This window comes from Blennius ocellaris, assembly GCF_963422515.1.
Source record: "Blennius ocellaris genome assembly, chromosome: 10".
Taxonomy (NCBI): Eukaryota; Metazoa; Chordata; class Actinopteri; order Blenniiformes; family Blenniidae; genus Blennius; species Blennius ocellaris.
Genome location: NC_137659.1, coordinates 1,083,697 through 1,108,077, shown reverse-complemented (window position 1 = coordinate 1,108,077; position 24,381 = coordinate 1,083,697). Strand labels below are relative to the sequence as shown.

Sequence of the window (24,381 nt, the reverse complement as noted above, 5' to 3'; positions counted from 1 at the left end):
AAAAAGAAATGGGTGTGGTTGCACTTTGGATGGTTTCAAAAACAAAGGAATCGGGGTTAGTGGCAATAGCAGCTGCAGGAGAAGCTGCAGAAGCTGCAGCAAAGCTACAGCAACAGCAGCAGTTGCAGCAGCAGCTGCAGCAGCAGAAACAGCTGCAGCTGCAGCGGCTGCAGCCTCACGTCGCCACGCAACGCTGCGAGTCAGCGTCCGTACTTTGATGCCATCGCCCGGCCCGTACAATCAACACCCGAGCTTTTACATCTCCTCATTTATAAAACTGCAGATTTATAAGAGCCATATGCACTTGCGTAAGAACTGTCAAGATTTATGCTAATATATATATATATATATATGCTATATATATATATATATATAGGTTTTTTTTAGGGGGAAATATTTGGGAGTAGCGAGTTGTGCCATGAAATTTTTCTTTTCTTTTTAAAAAAAATTAAACACCCCCCCACTCTTCCAGGCGGCGACATGTCAGGACACTGCCTGTAATTGGTCGCCTCTGAATCCAGAGGTGAAATTGTATTTTTATTTATCTATTTATTTATTTATTTTTTGAAGGACCTATGACATGGCGACAGCTCGACCCGGTCGAGGCGACGGGGGGGACGCACAACAAGGGCCTACAAGTCAAAAACAAAAAAATTATCTGCACTACCCATCATCATCCATCTAATCAGGCTGGTTACATATATACACCCCCCCCCCCCCCACCCCCCCTCCCTCTACCTCAGCCTCCGTCTCACACCATCCGGTTTCTCTTTTGCACATTAAAATGCAATGTCAGCATTGCCAAAATAGCACGGGTTCCAATGGAGGAGCGAGCCGGCCGAGTGCAAGTGCAGTAGCCCCCCCCCCCTTCAGTGGGAATCAATGGTGGAGACCCCCCCCCCCCACGTCGTACCTGTGTGTGTGAGGGAGGGAGCTGTGTGTGTGTGTGTGTGAGTCGAGTGTGTGCCAAGCTACACTGTATGCAAGTTTAGAAAACAACAAAAAAAAGACGATTGTTTTAAGACATTCACCCCCCCCCCCCTCCACCCCCTCCACCCCCCCCTCCGGTTGGCGGGAGGGGGCCGGAAATGTAATAACGATGATGTACAATCTTTCTGTGTGTATAAAACGTGCACTGTGAAAAAGGTAGAGAGAGCACCGCACCGTCAGTCCTCTGTCTTATTGCACTGAGTGTTCTCTTTGTTTTCAGTAAATAAATTAAAAAAAAAAAAAAAAAAAAAAAAAGAGGTAAGGTTAAAAAAAAAAAAATGTTTGAGGGGTAAAAAAAAATAAAATAAAAGTACTGTATTCTGATTGTCACTTGGGTTTTTCCGTTGAGAGAAATAAATAAATATGATCTTGAAAACTGCTCTGAATGTCTGAGTCTTTTTTTTTTTTTTTTCCCCATGTTGGACCGAACTACTTTTTCCCCCCCCCCCCCAACGCTTTGAACTTGTAACACAAAGCGGCAGAATCACAATTAGCAAAAAACTGATAAAACACATAACAATCTAATGTTTTATCTCTGTTGTTAGTGTCTGTCTCTCTGCAGCTTCGCAGCAGGAGCACGAGGCACAACACACTTTCCAGCTCTATCTACAGATTTGCGAGAATTTATGAAAATACGATCAATCCCGGTGTTCCTGCAGTGAAATTCCTGCCCTGCTACAACGTGGACGCCTGCAATATATCGTCAAGTGAGGCTTATACTTTTTTTTTTGTAAAATTTTGCAGAAAATACTTTTTACAATTTCAGATTAAACTCCGATTTTTTGACTCATAAATAAAAAAAAATTAATGATCAATCATCCAAACTGCATTTTCATTTTTCTTTTAAGGCTACTTCATTCTGTGACGTTAAAGTTTTAAAAGACACTCCAGCAAAGAGCGACCAAAACTTATTTCGCACGTTTCCAATTCGTATTTAAAAATTTTTTTTAAATCTCAACTATGATTGTTGAGTTTTCTAAACTGCGTGGGGTTTGTTTTGGATTTATCCTCCGATTTTTTTTTTCTTACATAGGATGTGGCTTCATGGAAGCAAAGGATAAAACTGACTAACGAAAGACTGAAACCCAAAGTTTAAAATTAGAATATTTAGTGTTATGAGGCTCCGTCAGTGGATTTTATTTTGTCTTCATACAGGACGTACAGTTTATAACGGTAAAAATGTGGGTCCTGTAAGAAGAAGGTTGTAAATCACTGATCTATGAGTCATTAAAGATGAAAGGATGTTAAAAAAAAAAACTGATTAAAACTACGATCCTATCAGATGAATGGATGAATGACTTGCTCTTAAAACTTGAATTCTTTTTTTTGTTTTTTTTTTAATCAAGAACAACACAACTTGGATACGAAATAAACAATCTTTTAAGAATTTCTCATAAAAATGATTTGAAAGAAAATTCAACCAGTTATTTCACAACAATCGGAGCCGTTTCACCGGCAGGAAGTGAATCTTGCAGCAAAAAAGACGACGTTTCTCTATGTACAAGCGAAGCGAGACGACCCATCGACGACCCCTGAGTAGTTTAGATTCCGACCGCCATTGGGGTGGTGGTGGTGGTGGTGGTGGGGGGCTAATCTCGGAGGCAGACGTTACACTGGCTGGTTTTGCGGCGCTGCTGGTCGAGCGCCTTGATGGTGTGCGAGGGTTTGGTGACGAACTGCTCGGCGGGGTGAACCGTCGTCAGCCAGTAGCTGTACAGGTTGGCGAAGTAGTGGCAGGAGCCCCGCGCCCCCTGACACTCCACGAACGGGTGAGTCCGGAAGTCCTTCAGGCAGCTGCCGGAGGAGCTGAGCGACTGGCCGCCGCCCTGGTCGCCCGCCGCCGTGTGCTGCGGGGTTGAAACCAAAAAAAGGGGGCGGAGTCACGACGGGTTTGTCGCTTAGAGGCCTAGTGAAATGAAAATTCCACCTCCAAAACACTCTGGCTGTCGCTTCTAGGGATGTTTTTTATGCTAACTGGCCCGAGGGTAAAATGTTAAAACACGGCAATCTGCGAGAAAATAGGCGATAAACGGCGCTATTTCCTCTGCTGGGCGGAGCTTCTGACAATAATAGAGTGACATCACGAGTTGTGCACACGCCCAAGTTGTGTTTACATTATGGAGGATCAGAGTTTTGACCACGAAGAGGCTGAATTGAACCAGATTTCATCATCGTCGTCATTTCAAACCCAGTGATTGATGAAGAAGACACAGAAGGTGGTTCTGCCATCGGTGACCCCGTCTGGAACATGTTTGAGGAAGCAGAAGACGCTTCGTCCTCCATTCGTCCTCGTCTCCTCGCCTCAGCAGCCGCCAGTTTTCACCTTTGAGGCTCTGAGGCTCCTGACTTTTGGCAGAACGACCGGCTTCCTGGATCATGTCGAAGCGCTTTTCTGACTGCGCGGAATCACCGAAGATGAGTCCAGGTATTACGTGATCGTCTACTAGCCGCCCGAGCTAGCGGCTAGCCGCTTGCCGCGCGAGCTAACGGCGAGCCCCTCCCGTCGCCCGTGCTCCTTTTCTCCTCTCTCGGTCTCTTCCAGGCTCAATCTTTCATCAAGGCTCATAAAACGCCGACTATAACTTCAAAACACTGTAAAAACTTCGCTATTTAAGAGGGAAACAAGCCAATGTAAACACAACAGATCGAGATCTGCACAACTCGTGATGTCACGCATAGGCTCCACCCACGAAGAAGAAGGATTCCCCCGACTTCCTCGGCTGGAGATTTAAAATTCAAATAACTTTGTTGTGCGACAACAGTGGTGGGGCAGAGTCGGAGGAACCTTATCAGTCGTACCCCAACTATCGTTTTTTTGCAAAGTAGTGTTTTACATTTCACTTAGGACTTTAAAGGGAAGCGGAACGCCGGCGCGGCTTCTCTACTCACCAGGAGGAAGGAGAAGCCGGTCCACAGGCTCCTCCAGCCCGGCGGGCACGCCGGCACCGTGTGGTCCTGGCTGTGGAACGCCGCCACCGGCGAGCCCGTCTCGCACACGGCGCAGCGGCTGACGTGGGCGGCGATCTCCAGGCCGAGCAGCGGCATCATGGGGATGGGCGCGGTGGTGGAGAGCCAGCAGGACTTGTCGTTGCGGCTGGCGTAGTGGCAGGCGGCCGTGTTGCAGTAGGAGAAGGGCATCGTGGAGAAGGCGGGGAGGCAGGAGCCGGGCTGACCTGCAGGGGGGCGGAGCCAAACGCTCTACTGTCAGGACACCTTTAACACTTCTATCTATCTATATCTATCTAGCTATATCCATCTATTTCTATCTATCTATCTATCTATCTATCTATATCCATCTATCTCTATCTATCTATTTCTATCCATCTATCTCTCTACTTCTATCCATCTATCTCTATCAATCTATTTCTATCCATCCCTCTCTATATATCTAATTCTATCCATCTATCTCTATCTATCTATTTCTATTCATCTATATCCATCTATCTCTCTATCTCTCTTTATCTATCTCTATATCTCTATCTATCTATCTATCCATCTATCTCTATTCTCTATCTATCTATCGCTATATCTATTCTCCATCTATCTATCTATCTCTATTCCTCCACATTTTGCAGCAGATTACCTTTACACCTCCTTTTTGTTTTTTTTGTTTTTTTAAACTGATATTTCCCCCGCAGTGTGCGAACTGTACGGCTTTCATAATAAACTTTATAGACTTTATCTTCAGACAGAAGCAAAACAGACCTGGCACCAACTTCTATTGCTGCTTCACAAATTCACAAATCTTCACAAATCGCGTTTTAATGGTGGGGGCGCCCATAGACACCTGGTGAGAGCGACTATGAGCAGCCAGCCCTGTAGGGGGCAGTGTAACGACAAGCATGATAGCCAATCACAAACCTTTAAAATAAAAAATTTGAAATAGTCCCAAATTGTGATGTAAAACTCCGCCTCCCCCCGTTTAAATGCAACCGGAGACGCAGAGTCTTAACAAATCCTCATTTTTGGCATTTATGTGTAAATTGGTGGCACCAAACACAGAAATATCACCGTTTCTTTTCTTTTTTTAAATTTTAAATATGCGTAAACGAGGGAAAACGTCCTACCGAGATCCTGCGTGTGAGCGCTCTCCTGCGCCTCCAGGTACACCAGACTGTATCCCACCCAGAGCCGGCTGCTTCCTGCCGGGCACAGCGGGACGGTCGCCGACTGGCTGTGGATCACCAACAGGTACCCGGACCTCAGCGGGACCCCCCGGCCCGGCTGACCCGGGTCGCCCGGAGGACCGGGGAAGCCTGCAGGACACGGGCGGAAATGTTGATGTCCGGAATAAAACGGTTCTATTGTTGTTTCTTTGGATCCATCACATATTAAAAAAACATTCATTAGAAGTTAATTACTGTTTAAAAGAACTATAATGTTCCACCACTAGGGGGCTCTCTATTCACCGTTTAAAAGAACTATAATGTTCCACCACTAGGGGGCTCTCTATACACCGTTTAAAAGAAGCATAAAGTTCCACCACTAGGGGGCTCTCTATTCATCGTTTAATAGAACTATAATGTTTCACCACTAGGGGGCGTCTCTCAATCTAAAAAAGGCCAGATTGTTGCCGCCACTCGTCTAATGTATCATGAGAAACTGATGATTGACCTTGTGGTCCAACAAATCCTTGCACGCCAACATCGCCTTGATCACCAAGTGGACCTTCACGACCAGGAGGACCCGGGTAGCTGGGAACACCAACGGACCCAGGCGGACCTTTGTCTCCTGGAACAAATAAACAAACAAACAAACAAACATTGAGAGTAAAACAAACTCCAGCAGACAGACTGACAAAACAAGCATTTTGACCTCTGACCTTTCCGTCCTGTAGCTCCAGGAGCACCGGCGCCGCCGGGGGAGCCCACTGGTCCTGGTCCACCGCCAGGTCCCGGCGGTCCTCGGGGGGCGGGTTTCAAACCTCCGGGGATGAATTCACCGACGGCTCCTTTGACGCCTGAAAGCAACGCGGACGTCTGGTTCAGCGGAACCTCTCAGCGTATAGACGGGTTCCTGCTTCCTGGCGACTCACCAGGGTTTCCAGCTGGGCCTCTGTCCCCCTTCCTGCCGTTGGGGCCGGGCGCACCGCGTTGACCTTTGGCCCCCTGGAAGCCCATTCGGCCATAATCGCCTTTGTCACCTGTGAAGGCGAAGCGGCGTTCAGTCAAACTGCTGCTCGGCAGGAATCTGACAAAACGGTCTTTGTAGGGTACCTTTTCGTCCGGGCCGGTACTGGGACCCGGCAGGTCCTGGAGGCCCCGGGGGGCCCACATATCCCTTCGGGCCTGGTGACCCCGGGTAGCCGCTCTGACCCGGATCTCCTTTGGAGTAAATGCTGCTCCCGGGAGCTCCGGGGGGTCCAGGAGGGCCTGCAACACACGCGACATGTAAATATCACCACAGGCACCTAAAAGCAAAATATCCTAAATGGGGACCATCATACCCGGCAGTCCTGCAGGTCCCTCATATCCTGGGTCTCCGTAGGGTCCAGGTATCGGCGTGTCACAGCCTTTCCCAGGTAAACCAGGATCTCCGGGGTAGCCTGGGGAGCCTGAGCGAAGACGAGTACACAAGTGAGACGGACGATGGAAGTGTGAGGAGGCGGCTCGGCACTCGCTCCCCAGGAGGAACCAGAACTGAGGACCTGGTACCTTTGCTGCCCGATGGACCCGGCTGGCCTTTAGGTCCGGGGTAGGAGGGTCCTGGAGGTCCCGGGTAGCCACGGCCTCCTTTAACACCGGGGTAACCTGGCGGTCCGGGAGGTCCGGGGACGTCCTTACCTTTATTACATGATAATAAAACAAGGTGTGGTTGTTACTGAACCGGCCGGACGACAGACCGAAGGATGGAGGGGTCGTCCGTCTTACCGCTCGCTCCCTTCATCCCCCTCGGACCTCGGAGCCCGTTCAGCCCGTCCAGGCCCGGCGGTCCGGGGAATCCTGCAGAGAGCAGAGAAGTTAGTGCGTCCTAAGAGTCCCTCCCATCTCCTTTCCTATCCACTTCTCCTTAAGCCCAGAAGTGTTGAAGTGGCGGCCACGATAAGGAGCGTTGGAATTCTCACTAAGCCAAGGAAAGGAGGGTCAATGCTTCCTTTAGAACTTCCTTTAGCCTAGGAAACACTGATGCTTCCTAACACCTTTCCCAACTCCTTCCCCAACTCCAAACACCTTTCCTATCTCCTTTCAGGAAAGGAGATAGGAAAGGAGATAGGAGGGACTATTCAGAAGCACCCAGAGGGTCTGGCTGAGCGGTGGTCAGCGAGCACGTCCTCCATGTCCCTCCACTAACGGGGGACGTTGTTTCAATACCTGGCGGTCCGTTTGGACCCAGTGGTCCTGGCGGTCCCAAGCCTCCTGGATCACCTTGTGGACCTGGATAACCTGGACGGCCTGAGGGCCCACGAGGTCCCGGGAACCCTGGACAAATAAAGACAATTATAGTCATTATTAGTTGTGTCCGTTAAATGTGTTGAACAGTTTAATTATAAGAAATCTGAGCTGAACAAGAGATCAGGTGATTTTAACATCGATTTGTGGATAAAAAAAATTTAAACTAGAGCTACAGTCGGTAGAACCCAGACCTTCACAAACGCCTCATTTGTTTGTGGAACTGAGTTAGCATTGGTAGCATGATAGCCATTAGCCCGTATCAATTGGGCTATCATGTAGCTACATCACTGTGTGGAACACTGAGCAGGTAGCGTCTCCATGGCAACAGACGCTGATCTCCTATGACCTCCTCCATGAGGTGCCTCTCTCATCCGCTTTGTATTTCATGCAATTCTGGTGATTAGTTTTTTTTTGCGAAAAGTTGATCAAATACAAACAAACCACTAAATATATACCTGGAGATGAAAGACCCCAGGTTAGTTTCAAGTAATTTCATGGGTTCTGCAGCTTCGTTGCAATGATTGTGAAACTCACCTGGTCCTCCAGTTGTTCTCGATTCTCCAGGTTCCCCTTTAGGGCCAGAATACCCAGGCCTTCCCCTGAAACCCGGGTCACCTGGATCTCCTGGACTTCCAATAAAGGCTGGGGAAGAAAAAAAAAAAAGAAGAAGAGACTCGGTTTTTCAAAGAAAACTGGTTGTTTTATATTAAACATTTCCAAAAAAAAAAAAGTATTTAATTTACCAGTCTGTCCAGGTTCTCCTCGCAAACCTTTGGGTCCTGGAGAACCCGGTTGTCCGTAAGACGGTCCCTGGTCACCTGGAACAGATTTGGTCAAACTGTGACGCGGCAGGTTAACGAGCTTCACATCGCAATGAAGCTGTTCTGACTGGGCGATGCGTTCAGGTGCATCACGTAAATCCGACCCACTGCGCTCTGGTGCTGAACAGCCGTCCTCAGAATCACAGTCAGAAAATGACCCAGAAAACACCTCATCAAGCAGATGAAACCTCCGTCTGTAGATTTCTGCCGTCAGTCTCTGTCTGTCGACCGGCGCCAAACGACAGGCGTCCGGATTAAAACTTTTTATTCTTTAAAAACTAAAAATCTAACCACAAACCACAGGTGTCGTCAGATCTGCTGTAAAAATGTGGAGGGAGATAGATAGATAGATAGATAGATAGATAGATAGATAGATAGATAGATAGATAGATAGATAGATGACGACGCTCCACAGCTTTATCGTCTTTGCTCCAAACTGAAGCGGGCCTCTCCTGGACAACTCACCCTTGGCCCCCGGGTATCCTGGTAATCCGGGGACGCCGTCATGTCCCGTTGGTCCCGGGTCGCCCTTCAAACACACACATACACATTCACACCGTCAAAATCAGGCACGACGGGCTCAATGCCGCAACTTCAGCCGACGGTGACGGACGACGAGAGGGAATTAATTAGCCGCGACTTAAATCCCCGGACCAGATGGATCCTCGGGGTCTGGGGGCCGAAAACACCGAAGACCACGTACCGGATCGCCAACGGGCCCCGGGTACCCCCTGGCGCCCAGGAACCCTTTGGGTCCGGGATAGCCGGGAGAGCCTGGGCCTCCCGTCCTGCCCGGAGAACCGGGGACGCCCTTGAACCCTGGAGGACCGGGCCATCCATTAGCCCCCGGGTCACCCGGCAGTCCCACTGCGCCCTTCAAGCCTTTAGAGAGAAAATGACTCATTAATACGATTTTGGTTTTTTGGGGAGAAAAATGTTGAAAAGAAAATGTGAGTAGATGGAGTTTAAAGTCCACTGCCTGCCAGTCCTTGGTAGCCCGGCGGCCCCCGCGGTCCCGGAAGACCCGAGGGGCCTTTGGTCACGTTGGGCTCAATCCGCCGTCCCGGATACCCCGGGAGTCCCGGGACCCCTGGAGACAGGAAGACGTGGTTTTACTCCCCATACCAAGAGTTCAGTCGTTTTTATTTACCAACAACTTTTTTCTACCGTTTAAAAATGTCCTGAACTGAAGCTACAGAAGCAACGAGTCGACTCTCTTTACTAGTCTTATTCCGTCTTCGATTCGGTTCTTTAGCAGTGTTTTTCAACCTTTTTTGAGCCAATCACACTTTTTGTCTTTGAAAAACTCTGGAGGCACACCACCACCCGAAAATGTTAAAATGTGAACCTCTGTAGCCTCTATTAACAATATAAAGTCTTTCTCATCAAATTTTATCAACAGGAATCAAATAAATCCAGAAACCAAGGACTTTTTTTTAATATGCCTCCCTCAGTGTGAAACCTGGACCTGATGGATGAAGAGCTGAGATCCTGGTTTTCAAAAACTTCTCCATCACTGTCACTGACACAGTACTTTGATACAAGATGGTAGCAGGAGGTGGAGATGAACCACACTGACGTCTGTCACTTTACATTTCACCGGCAAAGTTCTGTGCTGCCCTCTAGTGGTGAAGAGTATTTATACATGATTACTCTGCAACACACTGTCGCTGTGAGAGCAAATGTTTTTTTAGGAAAACAAAAACAGTGTGCCGCGCCACAGTGGTTGAAAAACACTGCGTTAGCAATTCTTTTTTGGAAATGAAATCTGCAGTGTGACCAGCAGGGGGCGCCCTCACGCTGCTGGGAAAACACAACGGTCATATAGAAATAGAAATACAAATAAATAAACCGCCATCGGACGACCCTTCTAACGGAGACGAGAGAACAAAGAGAAAATGAAGAGATGAAAAGAAAAAACAAAAAAAAACCTCAAAGGTGATAAAGAAACTCTTTGAACTCAAAGCAACATTTAACAGACACAAGCTCACCTTTCAGACCCGGAGACCCCGGGAACCCCGGCCCACCTGGAGGACCATCATAGCCTCTCGCTCCCTGTTTGCCTCTTGGTCCCGGAGGTCCCGGGGGACCCGGTAGCGCCCTGGACCCGGGTCGGCCCGGGGACCCGCTCAGTCCTGCAGACGGAGACGACAAGGTCTGGAGACGTTTTGAAGACTGGAAACGAGGGGGGAGGAGGAGAAGGAGGAGGAGAAGAAGAGGAAGAAGAGGAAGAGGAAGAAGAAGAAGAGGAAGAAGAAGAGGAAGATGAGGAAGAAGAGGAGGAAGTGGAGGAAGAAGAAGAAGAGGAAGAAGGAAGAAGAAGAGGAAGAGGAAGAAGAAGAAGAAGAAGAAGAGGGAAGAGGAAGAGGAAGAAGAAGAAGAGGAAGAAGGAAGAAGAAGAGGAAGAGGAAGAAGAAGAAGAAGAAGAAGAGGGAAAAGGAAGAGGAAGAAGAAGAAGAGGAAGAGGGAAAAGGAAGAGGAAGAAGTTGAAGAGGAAGAAGAAGAAGAAGAGGAAGATGAGGATCATCATCTACCTTTGGGCCCCGGCCAGCCGTCACTGCCCGGGTCTCCGGGGGGTCCCGGGGTGCCTGGTGGTCCCCCGGGTCCCGGTGGGCCTGGAGGACCCGGGAAGCCTTGTGGCCCCTTGCGTCCCGGACCGGGAGAACCCACGTCTCCTCTGGAACCTTTCAGCCCGAAGGAGCCTGAGCACAACATTCTCCACTTTATCAGGAGCCTTTTGTTTCTTTGTTTGTTTGTTTGTTTGTTCTTAAAGGGCCGGCGTCCCCACCTGGAATTCCTCTGCGACCGGGGTTACCGGGAGACCCCGGGGGGCCCTCGTGACCCGTGATGTCACAGGGAACACAAGGGGGGCCAGGTGGACCGTCGGCTCCTGGGTCACCGTGGGGCCCCCACTCCCCTTTGGGGCCTGAGCCTCCGGGTGGGCCCGGGAAGCCTGCGGCACAGAAGAAAACGTGTTGTTATTGATCAAAACAAGCAAGTTTTTGAACCGGAAATGTGCGAGTTCACTTATTGAGTTGAGGTTTGAGGAAAAACACACAGAACCTCAGGAAAGCCTTAAAAACCTTCATCAGAAGAAATAAACAAACAAACTATTTATAGAATCTTGCAGAAATTGTTTACTTACAAACATTAGAAATAAGTCCAGCCATTTTGTTTTTGTTTTTTATTTAAGAGAAAATAATCAGAATCCAAGAGGATCGTGTGTCTTTTAGAACCGATGATTAAATATCAACGTGTTTCCGTTCAGGGAGTCATATTATGGGATGGATTTAGACACGACTTGAAAATATGTATCTTATTTGTGCTTCACAAAAAACAACGACAAAAAAAACAAACAAAAAAACATTGGTTACAACGGAAAATGGCTGAAATCAGAAATTATTAAGAAAAATAACTAAAGTTTTGTTTCTCTTCTTCTGTTGTTTTATTTATTTGACTCTTATTTTGTATTACTTCTGTTTTATTGTTTCTTTTCTTTTGTATTATTTCTGTTATATTTTTTGTTTTTTATCACTATTGTGGTTTTATGTATTTATTTTCTCTATTTTTGTATTACTTCTGTTTTATCGTAATTTTTTGTTTCTTTTCTTTTGCATTATTTCTGTTATACTTTTTTCTTTTTTTAATCACTACTTTGTTTATTTATTTACTTTCTCTTATTTTGTATTACTTCTCTTTTATTTTATTTCTCTATGTTTTCTTTTGTATTATTTCTGTCACATTTTATTTTTATTTTATTTTATCACTACTTTCATTGTTTTATTTATTTTCTCTTATTTTGTATTACTTCTGTTTTATTGTATTTTTTGTTTCTTTTCTTTTGTATTATTTCTGTCATGTTTTATTTTACTTTTTATTAATACTTTTAATGTTTTATTTATAAATGTTTTCTATTATTTTGTATTACTTCTGTTTTATTTTTTTTGTTTCTTTTGCATTATTTCTGTTATAGTTTCTTTTTTTAATCACTACTTTGTTTTATTAATTTATTTTCTCTTATTTTGTATCACTTCTCTTTTATTTTATTTCCGTTTCTTTTCTTTTGTATTATTTCTGTCATGTTTTATTTTTCATTTTACTTTTTATTACTACTTTCACTGTTTTATTTATAAAATGTTTTCTCTTATTTTGTTTTACTTCTGTCACTTTGACTTTTTACAGTTTTTTTCCTCTCATATCGCTGCTGTTCAGAGTCACTTTAGACATTTTTACAGGAAAGATAAAAATAATCTTTGGCTTCAGTCCAGAAACATTTTGGCTCCAGAAATTATAATAATAATAATTAAAAAAACCAAAAAAATAAAAAATAAAAGAAACGTGTGTGAACTTTTAAGCACCATAAAGTAAAAATAATCACATTTTAGTACTGAACTGACAGAAATAGGCCGTTATTCATCCATTCATCCATTCATCCAGGGTCGTTGCTCAGTGACCGCTGACGACTCACCAGGTGTTCCAGGACTTCCATGAACTCCAGGAGGTCCTTGTTTCCCCGTAGCACCGGGGCGGCCCGGGGCACCCGGAGCACCCGGCCTGGTGGTATAAACGTCTCCCGGCTCTCCCTTCCTGCCCGGACCCCCCGGTAATCCGGCAGCGCCCGGAGGACCTTCCAAAGTCAGTCCCGGGGAGCCGGCGTCACCCGGATCTCCGGGTGAACCCGGAACTCCTATTTTTGAAGCGGAGAAAGGAGGAAGTTGTCGTGGGAACCGAAGCGTAAAGCAGAACTTTCATTTCCCCACGGGCCTCACGTCACCTGGCGGTCCGACCGTGCTGGTCCCGTCGTCCCCCTTCGGTCCCTTCTGGCCCACGGAACCGGGTCGCCCGGGGCGACCGGGTCCTCCGGGGTCGCCCAGGTAACCTGCACGTCAAACACTCTGGATTTATGACAAAATTCTGAAGGTTGAAGAAGCTACAGACGGAACGACGTCACATTTTATTCATGAAAATGAAACGAAAAGAGAACTAGAGCTACACTCGGTAGAGCGCAACTGTCGTCTGCGCCGTATTTTAGCACATTAGCCGCTAGCTCAAATCGATGCTCCATCACTGTGTGAAACACTGAGCGTGTTAGCTGTTAGCTCACAGCGATGCTCCATCACTGAGCGGGGAGCGTCTCCATTGCAACAGATGCCAATCTCCTTTGATCTCCTCTTTGAGGCGCTTTGAATGGGACTTTTCTTGTTCCCCGGCGATTTAATCGGAAACGGTTCACCGCTAACGTCCCAAAAGCGAACCGATTGGTCCGCGGATGAAGGGAAATCCTCCCTGAAGATTTCACGCAAGTCGAGTTCATTGTTTTTTGTTTTTTTTTTGGCAAAAAGTTGGTAAAAATACATACAAACCAATAAATAAAAAAATAAAAAAATAAATCCACGCAGCCAAAGACATTGGCGATGAAGGCGAACGTACCTGGCGAACCTTGCTCACCCTTGGGACCAGGCGGACCAAAGTTGCCGTCGCAGCATTTCTCAGATTCACCTGACGACAGAGACAGACCCCGCCCCCCCCTCGGTGACTCGTCACTTCGTGTCCGCCGCTGAATGTTTCATCGCCGAGCGAGTCTCACCTGGAGGACCTGGTCGTCCGGGACGTCCCGGCACACCGGGAACTCCCTCATCCCCCCTCGGCCCCGGCGCCCCCTTAGGGCCTGGGAAACCTGGACCGGCCGGACCCGCGAGCCCCGGGAAGCCTATGGGTCCGGGTGAGCCAGGGTCGCCTTTTGGACCTTGTGCGCCTGCATATCCAGCCCCCTGGGAAACGCGTCACGGCAGAATCAGAGGCCGGTGACTTTATCCACGTGATAAAACTGGATTTTAAATCTACATGGACACTCACCGGGCGTCCGGGGTCCCCCGACGGGCCGGGGAGACCATCAGGCCCTGCATCACCGGTCCTTCCTCGGCGGCCGGGAAATCCGGGGTCTCCCGTGTCGCCCTTTGTACCTTCCAAGCAAAGAAACCACGAGAACGTCCTTGAATCGTGGGATAATTAACACCCTATTTGTTTAGCGAAACACAGAACACGACGCCGATGTTGCTTTTCCACTCGACTCGCCATTGGCATCTTTTCCACGCCATGCTAGCCGCCGCTACCCGATATTATCGTGGCTCGCCACCGGGACCGGGAGGTCTCCCAGCCACGGATACCACCGGTGTTTTGGATCAACTGGTTTCCTTGTCAACTGGCGGCCGTCTTCCTCCAGCAGGTGTTTAAAAACCCGTTTCACCGCATTTCCACTAAAGTTTAAAGTATCGTCGCGTTTGTTTGTCTTTATTTTAGCGCCAGCTGCCGCTAACGACCGCTGGCAGAAGTCACCAGTTAACAGGGGCACCAGTGAAACCGAAACAACCGGACGGTGAAGCAACGAGCGTCACGATCCACATTTTAAAATCCTAATAATTTTAGCGACAGTTTTCAGAATCGCTCCCGATTCGAAGCTGAAATGTTGGTCGTCAGTTCAGCACAGAAGCCCGTTTGGCTCGTAGGTCCTCACCGGTGACGCCGACGCTGAAAGCGTCTCCTTTCTGACCCTTATGGCCTCTCAAACCGGGACTTCCATGAAAGCCCTGAAAGAAAAAAGCGGCGACTGGATGAAAGTCGTGAACCAAAGCGAACAAGCTGGTTTACCAGGAAACGGATCTCGACTGGTCCGACTCTTACCGGAGGTCCCCTCGAACCGTCGTCACCTTTTCGTCCCGGGTCCCCCAGAAGGCCCTTGGTTCCAGGTCCGCCGTCCAGGCCTGGGAAACCAAGTGGCCCGGGGGGTCCAGCAGGGCCCGGGTACCCCACGTTTGGACTGCATTCACATTCCCCAGGACAACCTGCAGGAGGTCACGATGAAATATGAAGCAGCATGACAGTAATTCCTTGTTTTTGCACAAAGGATCTTAAAAAAAACCCAAAAAAACTAGTCAGTAGCCGAGATTTAAAAAATTAAGTTCATACATGATTGATCATTTGGCTTGTTTTCATTTTACAGTTTAATCTTAAATCTAAATGTAAAAATCTTAATCTCAAAATGCTGCACGTACATCTCATTTCACTAGTTTTAAGTAATTCTCTTCTCAAAGTGATTTTATATCAACTTTTTCTTTTACAGTGCAATATTATCTAAACAAAGATGTTTTAGAGCAAAACATGACCAAAAAAAAAGACTTCTGGCATCAAGAAGCGGCCAACTTTATTTGAGATTAAATTGAAAACTAAACATCCTCCATCCTTATTTCTGTAAGTTACAGTGCCAAAATGTGATTTTGTGCTTTCAGTTTATCGTGCTTAAAAAGTTCACGCACACTTTTCTTTTTTTCACAATTTCTGTAGGAAAATGGGTCTCGGCTTATTTTTACCTTTCCCTTAAAAATCTATAAAGTTACCCTGAACACCAGTGACACCAGAGAAATAAAGTGAAAACCCAAAACTCTCATTAAATTTACACAACGACGGCGATCAGAGTCACATTAAGGCAAAACTATTCAAACTTGTTTGGTTAACAGGTGGCCATGTTTTTTTTTTTTTTTACGATCAATCTGGTTCAGGACCCTTGTGTTTCATGATACAAGACTAAACTATAAAACGTATATCTAGTCCAGTTTTTGTAATTGTTGTAGAACAAAAGAAGCACCAATGACGGCCACCTTGAATTGACCTCATGACCTCATTTCCAGTCTGATGGCATATTTGAAATACTCGCCACTGAAAACCTCCGGAAAAACACCCGATTTATAAGTAGAGTGCCCGGCGGCCATATTGGATCTGAACGCCAATGGCTGCCTGCAGCCACATCCAACCGAGCGGGTCACGTTCTCTGGCCATCGTCATCACAAATGTGTAATAAAATGAGAATTCAGCAATTCATCTGATAGGGTTCTTCGAGATAACCTTTTAATATTTCGGTGGCCATGTTGGAATGTTGGAGAAAGACGTCAGGACAGAAATGAAGAATTTGGTGGAACTGGTGCAGTTTTAACTACCCGGACATCAAAGTCCGCAAAACAGAGGAAAAGAACAGAAGAAGTGTGGAAGGATCAGACGACCTGCTGTCGACATGGACAAAAGCACCAAGTAAGTCCCTGGAGGACCACCTGGTCACACGACACGGACACCCAGGGCCCCGCCTACTATCCCAGAGGCTCCGCCCACTCATAATTTCCTCCATCGGGAGTTGGCTCTCGCACCAACGAACCGGTCCGGCTCACCTTTGATTCCGTGGAGGCCCTTGCTTCCTTTTCCTCCTTTGGGACCGCTCTCACCTGGGTCTCCCGGGTATCCGGGTTCACAGTAGTAGTCTGCCGGATCAAACAGATTTTTGTGAGATTTGAAGAATTATTGAGGAAGTAATGTGAGAATGAAAACTAAAAAACTAAAAAACTTACCTCCGCAGCCTGAGGAGGGTTAGAAATGTCCACGCGGTCATGGAAAGTGAGATAAAGCCCATTGTTCGTTAAAACGTCATCAGATAACTGGTGTAAAGAGTACATGTGTGGAGCAACGAAGAAGCGCAGGTATACCTGGAGGACCGGGGAGACCCAGAACACCTTTAGATCCTGGAAATCCCTTCACACCCTTCGGTCCCGGCATCGGATTGGTTTCGTAGCTATTAAACCTTCCTGGTTCTCCCTTAAAGCCTTTGGGACCGACCGGTCCGACGACACCGGATCCGTCTGGAAGAAACGCGAGGTGAGCGACACGACCACAGCAGATCCAAGACGCTTCCAGAAAGACGAAACTACAAGCAGACGTGATGCGGTGAGGAAACACTGGAGCGAAACGCTCTGGAAAGAAGAACATGCAAGATGGATCCGACTGGGACGATCTGACGCGTACAGATGACACTATACAGGGTTTGATTTCTGATTGGCTGCTTGGAGCAACACACTTTTTAAAACCTGGAACAAGGCGGGGAGAGAGAGAGGACACACTATCTTCACTTCTGGGGCGTCGTTCCAGTGTGGAGACGATTCTTACTGCTGGAGAACCTTTAGGAATTCAATTCTGCATAAAACGCCAACGTGAGCAGAACAGAAGCTCGAGACCAGAAACATGATATGTTAACCCTAAGCCTAACCCTTAAACCAACTCAACGCTCCTGAATCCCGTCAGGGAATATTCAATCACGTCCACCCGGTAATCTCTTCAGTAATGAGCCGTGTTGCATCATAATCCCAGATTATAATTGCTTACGAAATGTCTCACAGGCAGCAAGAGGAGAGGCGAGTCTGAACCTGCAAACTGAAAATAGAAGACTGAACTCTGACCTGTTGAGCCCGGTGGACCCGGAGGTCCAGGCCTGCCCATCGGCCCAATGTCCCCCGGGAGTCCCGGGGATCCTAGATAGCCTTGGTCACCTTTAGCACCTGGGAAGACGGAAACGTTTGAGGAGGTCGTTCCTGGTCCGTCTCCACGGTGCCAGTGGAACCGGTCTCACCTCTCACAGGAGTTCCATCGGGATAGAGCAGTGGTCCGGGGTAACCCAGCTCGCCGGGGAAACCCTGGTGAAAAGAGGGGCGGACGGAGAAAACGTAAACGAGACAAACAGGAAATGGCTTTTGAAAAAAACTCCTGAGTTTATTAAATCGACTCACCTTTGGGCCAGGTCGTCCAGCTGGACCTGGATAACCCCTGTCTCCGTGCGGACCCTGAAAATGCATTTTACGACTTGAACGACTTGTTAAAATTTAACCAAACGTCACACGAGGAGGTTTTCTCGTCTACCTGAGGTCCGACTGGCCCGTCCCTCCCGGGACGTCCCTGAAAACCCTGGATGGAGACACGGCAGACATTACCTCAGAGGCTTTCTTAAAGACTTTATCGGTGCCGACTGAGGGTACCTACCCGAACTCCAGGAAACCCAATGATCCCTTGTTCTCCTTTGACGCCGAAACTGTAGGAGTCTCCTCTGCCGCCCTGACGACGGAAAAGTGACATTTTTATTTTCTTCCTTCTCTCAGGACTCACTTAGAAAAACCCAATGACAGCAGACGTAATAAAACTCACAGGTCTTCCCTTCGTTCCACACGGTCCAGGACGACCCTTCTCTCCCTGACAAACACAAGAATCATTCAGTCAGCAGGGATGAGGAAGATACATTTCTCTGTGGTCTTCATCAATTTCCCCGCAGTAGAAGAGGAGCGTTCACCTTGTAGCCTTTGGGTGGAAGAATCTCGGGGGGTTGCTCTACAACTTCTGCCGGTCCCTGAGGACCAGGGGGGCCCTGCTCACCCTGGATCAGCACAAAGATAGAGGATTAAAAACTGATGTCGTCTCACCGCAACCAAACACAAACATCAAAGGCGAAGGTTTCTCTCACATCCTCGCCCTGATCTCCTTCCAGGGATCCTCCGGGGTCACCCTGACAGGACAAACCAAAAGCTTCAGAAGAGCGACAGGAAGGGTCCGACACGGAAAAGTACCGTACGGAATTAACTCACCGGTGGTCCTCTTACGCCTCGTCCTCCTTTATGACCCTGAATAAACAGAACAAAGTGTGATTTTCTGCACGTTCAGCAGCATTACAGGAGTCTTTTCTTTGTATTCTGGCATTTACCTCAGGCCCCGGCTGACCAGGAGGGCCGGGGAGGCCCTTAGGGCCAAAGATTCCAGGATTACCCTGATTGACGGAAAAAAAACAAAAGACAAATATACGAATTCTATGCGATACAACAACAACTCAGTATTTTTATATTCAGCTGTTGTAAGAAGAGAAAACATACAGGTGGTCCTCGTCCTCCATCTTTCCCGCGGTCTCCCTGTCAAACGTGCATTTATGAAAGTTGTGTGAAATCAAAGCTAATCGTTTTAATCCGAACCGATGTAAAGTGATCCAGAGGACTTACAGGAAGTCCTGGAAGGACGGCGCCGCTCAAAGGTTCTCCTTTCATCCCTTTGGGTCCCAGTAATCCCTAACAAAGAGAGTCGTCCGTTTGTGGGATTTACCAGTCGAAACAATGGATTTCACACTCTATGGTGCTTCTGATGTCATCACACACGTTAACAAAACATAAAACGGATTTAATATATATATATATACAGAGAGAGATTCATTTTCTTTGTCTTTGATCTATTTTCCTCTTAGATCTTTTTAATAAAAACTTGTGAAAACAAAATATCTGCTTTATTGAGTAGTAAGATTGTTAAAGCCTATATAGATAAATATATTTAGTTTATAGATCTTCAACAATAGAAATGAGTAAAAGTAGAACATGCAGGTGGAGTTTTGACGGAGGAACTCACCTGAGCTCCAGGTAGACCGTTGAGCCCAGGGAACCCGGGGGAACCGGGCAGTCCTCCGGTCCCGTTACAGCCGTCCACTCCGGGGAAACCGGGCTCTCCACCGGCTCCCGGGTGACCCTGGGGGGGAGGAGGAGGAGGAGGAGGAGGAGGGTGAGGGGGCAGAGTGACGAAGGGAAAGTGGAGAGCTCAGCCATGTGCTTTACGCGTCTCCACCACTAGGGGGCGCAGGACGCTCCAGCCATTTGTCTTTTCCGACATTCGCAGGCGAATCGAGGAAACAGCAGAAGACTCACCGGAGAGCCTCCGTTGCCAGGGAAACCAGGAACTCCGGGCTTCCCCTGCGAGGAAAGAGACGGAAATATTGAACAACAATTGATGTCGGTTATTTTGGCTCCGTCATGAACGAAAAGCAGAAACGGTGGAGTTGCACTGACGCCGTCTCCGCTGGGCGCCTGTGGCCCCGGCGGGCCCTCGGCCCCCCTCCGGCCCTTCTCTCCAGCTGGTCCCTCGTGGCCCAGGGGCCCCGTCGGGCCCCGTGAGCCCTGCAGGCCCAGCCTCCCCGGGGCGCCCTGCACGGGGGACAGAAGGGAGAAGTGATTTGTGGCCGAGGCGTCGTCACGGTTACACTCCGATCCTCTTTCAGCTCCTTTGAACGGCATTTTTTTTTTAAATATTTAATTAATAATTACAAAAAGATCTGCTGTGTTTTCATGGACAGACTCGTTAACTTAACCTACAACACATGTGCAGCAGTGGAGAGCAACATTACTGTTTTCATTTATTTAATAGCTTTTCTTTAATTAAAAGACGACATGAGACATTTATAATAGTGGATATATATTAATTAAACAATATTGAATAAATGTGAGCAACACGGTACAAGATTATTTTCACTTAATTGTTCTGACTCACTGACTTCCTTCCTCACTCAGTTACTTCCTCCTTTACTTATTTAATTTTAGAATTTCAGCTAAAGTGTGGTTATTTAAAAAAAATGTTTTTAAATGTAACTCAAACTTAAGAAATTAAAGAAAAAACAAAACAAGAAATTAACAATAAATGAAGTTTGGGACTACAAACGTGATAGAAATATGTAGATTAATAAAACAATTCAAGAAGACACTAAAGTGTTAAAATTTATTTAAAAAAAAAGAAAGACTAAAGAATGACATGAGGTTGACAAATTTACAACATGATGTCAAATGCATATATAAAAAAAATCAATGTATAATCTATAATTTCTCTATCATTTAAAAATGTAAATAAATTCTTATTTTCTTTGTTCAGTTGATGGTGCTCTCACTTCTCCCCAAAATAAATAAATAAATAAATAAATCCCCATCAGCTCATCATCAATAAGTTAATTCTAACAACAAGGCGTTCCTACCCGAGCGCCTTTGGCAGGAATGCAGCGACAGGCAGAGCAGTCCCTGCCCTCACACGGACCCTCAAGCCCCCCCTGGACACAAAACAAAACAAAACATGAAGATCAGACAAGTGAGAACATCTGCAGGCGGGAACCGAAAAGTTTGGGTTTGTTTTCTTTTCTTTTCTTTTCTTATTCAGCACTTTGGAGACGGAACAATCCCGATTAGAGCGTTCCCACGCAGGTCGGAGATAAACGGCGAGCGCTGCGACCTTGAACGACTGAAGAAGCCACCCAGTGAGGCCCCGCCCACCACTCACACACACACACTCCCACACACACACACTCCCATGTGTGTGTTTGTGGGAGTGTGTGTCTCTTCTGAGAGCGTCACGCCGCAGCGATGGCCTCGCCGCAAACATCCGCCAATGTGTTTTTTTTTTCCCAGCATCGCTCAAGGCCTTGCTAAATATTTGGACCAATCGACCAATCGAGACGCAAGAGGTGGCGTTCAGCTCTGGAATCAGCGTCTTGCCCAAAGGCACTTCAACATCTGGATGTGGCGAGACGGGCGATTCCGACCGCCACCTGCAAACCATGAGCCACCTGAAAGCTCTAAAGACCCGCCGTCAGAGACGTTGATCGTCTCCGTGGAAACAACAACTGATGAAAAAAAACACCAAAAAAAACGGTAGTTAACAGAATTTATGTGTCTTTAAAACACAGTTATCGCAAAGTTCCAAACTAATGTGGCCCGAAAGTTATTTAAAAAAAAAGGATTTTTAATGGTGTCACATTTAAAATGGATTATTTGTGGGGAAAAGTCATTTATAAACCAAATATAGACAATTTGTAAAACGACGTATTTTAGGATTCTGAATTATTCTGAATTATAACACAAGTTAGAGTTTGTTTATGTTGCTATAAACCAGGGGTGTGAAACTCGTTTTAGATTCCGGGGCCACGTACAGCCAAACCAGTCAAATAGTTCCACAACAACCTTTAAATTTAAAACTCGACCTTTTTATGGCTTTAAACTGAAAAATGTCTATTTTTTGGCAAAATGTTTCACGATTATGATGGAAAATGACCACAATCTCAATATAAAGTCCATTTTAATGACGCAAAAATTCAACTAAATGTCAAAAATCTTGGAAGAATGCAAAAAAATGGTTGTTTTTCAAAATAAAAGCCCACCCAGGAACAAACCCCCCCATTTGATGAATGGAATGCTGAGCTGGCAAAAACTGCATCGTATGAAAATGCGTCTTACAGGAGCAGGAATATAAAAAAGGGGCAGAAATATCTGAACCATGATGAGAAAAGAAAGGTGTAAATAAATATAAACAATTCAACAAGTATGTGCACATTAGAGATCCTGTTTAATTTTATTATGTCAATACATTTGTCTTTATTTTTATCATTACTATTATTAAATTTTTTTAATTTGATCTATTTTTAAGAAGTCATCCAGAATGAGTCATGATAATTGTTTTAATGGGAAATAAAATAATAAACCCTCTGAGGCTGCTGATCGTCTGCAAACGTCGAGGCTCCAGTTTTATCTGCTAATCTCAATAAAACAAAAACAAAAATAAATAAATAAATAAATGGTTTTATTTGAATTCTTACCATTTGCTGGGTGGTTCAGCGCCTCCTGCTGGCCGGTTTTAACCTCCAGGCCTCTTGTTAAATATACATCTTTATGACATTATAGGTAATTCACATTATTAAAACATTTAGGGGAAACGTACCACGATAATTCATCTAGAGTTCATCTGGATTTGAGCGTTTCACTTTCTGCAGGATGTGGAATAAATAGTTTACTGCTGTGGAGTAAATATTCATAGATTGATCCGCTGTAGGTTTGCTGACAACGTATATCGTCTGTGTTTATCTGCGCCACCAGATGTCTTAAGTGAGTTTTAGAGGAATGTACACACACACACATACACAGCGAGCTCCTCTCAACATGTATAATTTGGTCTGATCCAGTTTAATCCAATTTTTTTTTTTTTTTTTTTTTTTTCCACGAATCGTCTAAACAGAATCGCCGGTTTATTTAGTCTCCCCGCATGTTTGTCATTGCTGCTGCAGCTTCAAGTGACACTTTTAGTGGCCTGCAGACGGTCGCTGATCACTGGGCCACCCAGGAACATGAATAACAGACACACAAACACCAAGAGTCTTACTGCGCTGAGCCGCTGCAGGAAGGCCAGGGCGAGGATCCACCTGCGGGACGGGAAATGATCATTAAAAAAATAAAATGACAGTGGTGAAGGAGAGACGCCCAGGAAGCAGGTCTGCGTGTTTGGAGTGTGAAGAATGCAGAATGTGTTGGAAGGTCTGAATAAACACGCAAGGAAGTGTGTTTGCGTCCAGGTAAATACAGTCAAACAGCAGAGGAATGTCAATTCCAACAAGTTTAGATTAAGGTTTTTTTTTTTTAATATACATGCGTGACGACGTGTTGAAGTGATGTTTCGTTAGAAGGCGAGGACGGCATGTGGAGCAATTTACACTTTCTCCCGCAAGAATGTTAACATCAGATGAATGGATGATGTTCAGTACAACGGCATCCAGTGTACTGAGAGGAACAAATCACGATTCATCATTTCCACTTGTATGGGCAAATATTTTTGGGGACATTTCAGTAAATAACTTTATAGGATAAATTGCCAGTCGCTCATTTATACTTACCAGACGTAATTCATTACATACATTTTTACAAATTGAAATAATTAAAATACATTTCTTATTTCATAAAAATTTTGGGGCACTACCGGAAATCTGGAATTAAACTAATTACCAAACTATTTGTGTCAGTTGAAAGAATTTGTTAATATTTCTTTACAAAATATAAGTAATATGTGATAAAAGGAGAAAGCGTTGGATCCGAGTGCAGACGACGCCAAAACTACTCTTTTTCTGTATTTCTACATAATAGGTCCAAATCCATTGAATTATGTACATATATATACACACATATATATACATATATGCACATATATACATACATACATATATACACATTATGTTTTTTTAAATGTATTATTTGTATACCTTTCCCATCATTACCGTTAACTTAACTTTTAAATGACATTAATGAAACTTGGTTAAGTTGTCGAAGTGTTCTGTACAAATTACTGCGACGCAAATAAACTTAAAATAAAATAAAAATAGTGTGAATCAAATATACAGGAAAAACATTTCTCTTGTTGCTAATAATGTGTTGTCTCTGTGGGATGAGACTCACCAGAGGGGGCACAAAGTCACAGCAATAAGTGGGGCTTTCATCCTTCAGGCTTCAGTGCTGCCCCCTGTGGGGGAAACAAGGAAGTGCACACACACACACACACCTGTTAACATGCACCCATTCCCAATCAACTGACACGGAACCGAGGGATTAAACCCAAGCAGAGATGCTTTAAAAAATGTGACAATCTCCCACAATGCAATTGATTTCACATCCAAATAGTGTTTTTTAGTAAAAATCAATCCTGACTCACCGAACCGCAGAGCAAAGACGAGGTTCTTGCAGGATTCAGTGCATCTCAATCGG

The 24,381-nt window shown here is 45.9% G+C and overlaps 2 protein-coding genes across 3 annotated transcripts in view; one reads left to right on the top strand and one right to left on the bottom strand.

Moving 5' to 3' along the window:
* Positions 1-24,381, top strand: part of LOC308135371 (uncharacterized protein) — a 432,222-nt gene that overhangs the window by 180,360 nt on the left and 227,481 nt on the right. The window lies entirely within an intron of this gene.
* LOC308135078 (uncharacterized protein) lies at positions 2,580-24,116 on the bottom strand (the record flags this gene model as incomplete). Its single annotated transcript, XM_080502951.1, has 43 exons — positions 2,580-2,837; positions 3,880-4,163; positions 5,058-5,246; positions 5,605-5,721; positions 5,813-5,950; positions 6,026-6,133; positions 6,207-6,362; positions 6,437-6,544; positions 6,645-6,773; positions 6,861-6,932; positions 7,302-7,409; positions 8,126-8,200; positions 8,669-8,732; positions 8,907-9,085; positions 9,180-9,293; positions 10,195-10,338; positions 10,738-10,905; positions 11,019-11,156; positions 12,672-12,890; positions 12,978-13,082; positions 13,634-13,702; positions 13,791-13,974; positions 14,060-14,166; positions 14,718-14,790; positions 14,911-15,045; positions 16,283-16,305; positions 16,420-16,509; positions 16,597-16,605; positions 16,732-16,884; positions 17,649-17,712; positions 17,936-17,980; positions 18,056-18,127; positions 18,218-18,262; positions 18,360-18,443; positions 18,531-18,572; positions 18,768-18,830; positions 19,057-19,122; positions 19,454-19,570; positions 19,747-19,791; positions 19,888-20,022; positions 20,841-20,912; positions 23,012-23,051; positions 24,076-24,116. 43 exons carry the CDS (start codon positions 24,114-24,116, stop codon positions 2,580-2,582), a joined length of 4,647 nt encoding a protein of 1,548 aa, XP_080359077.1.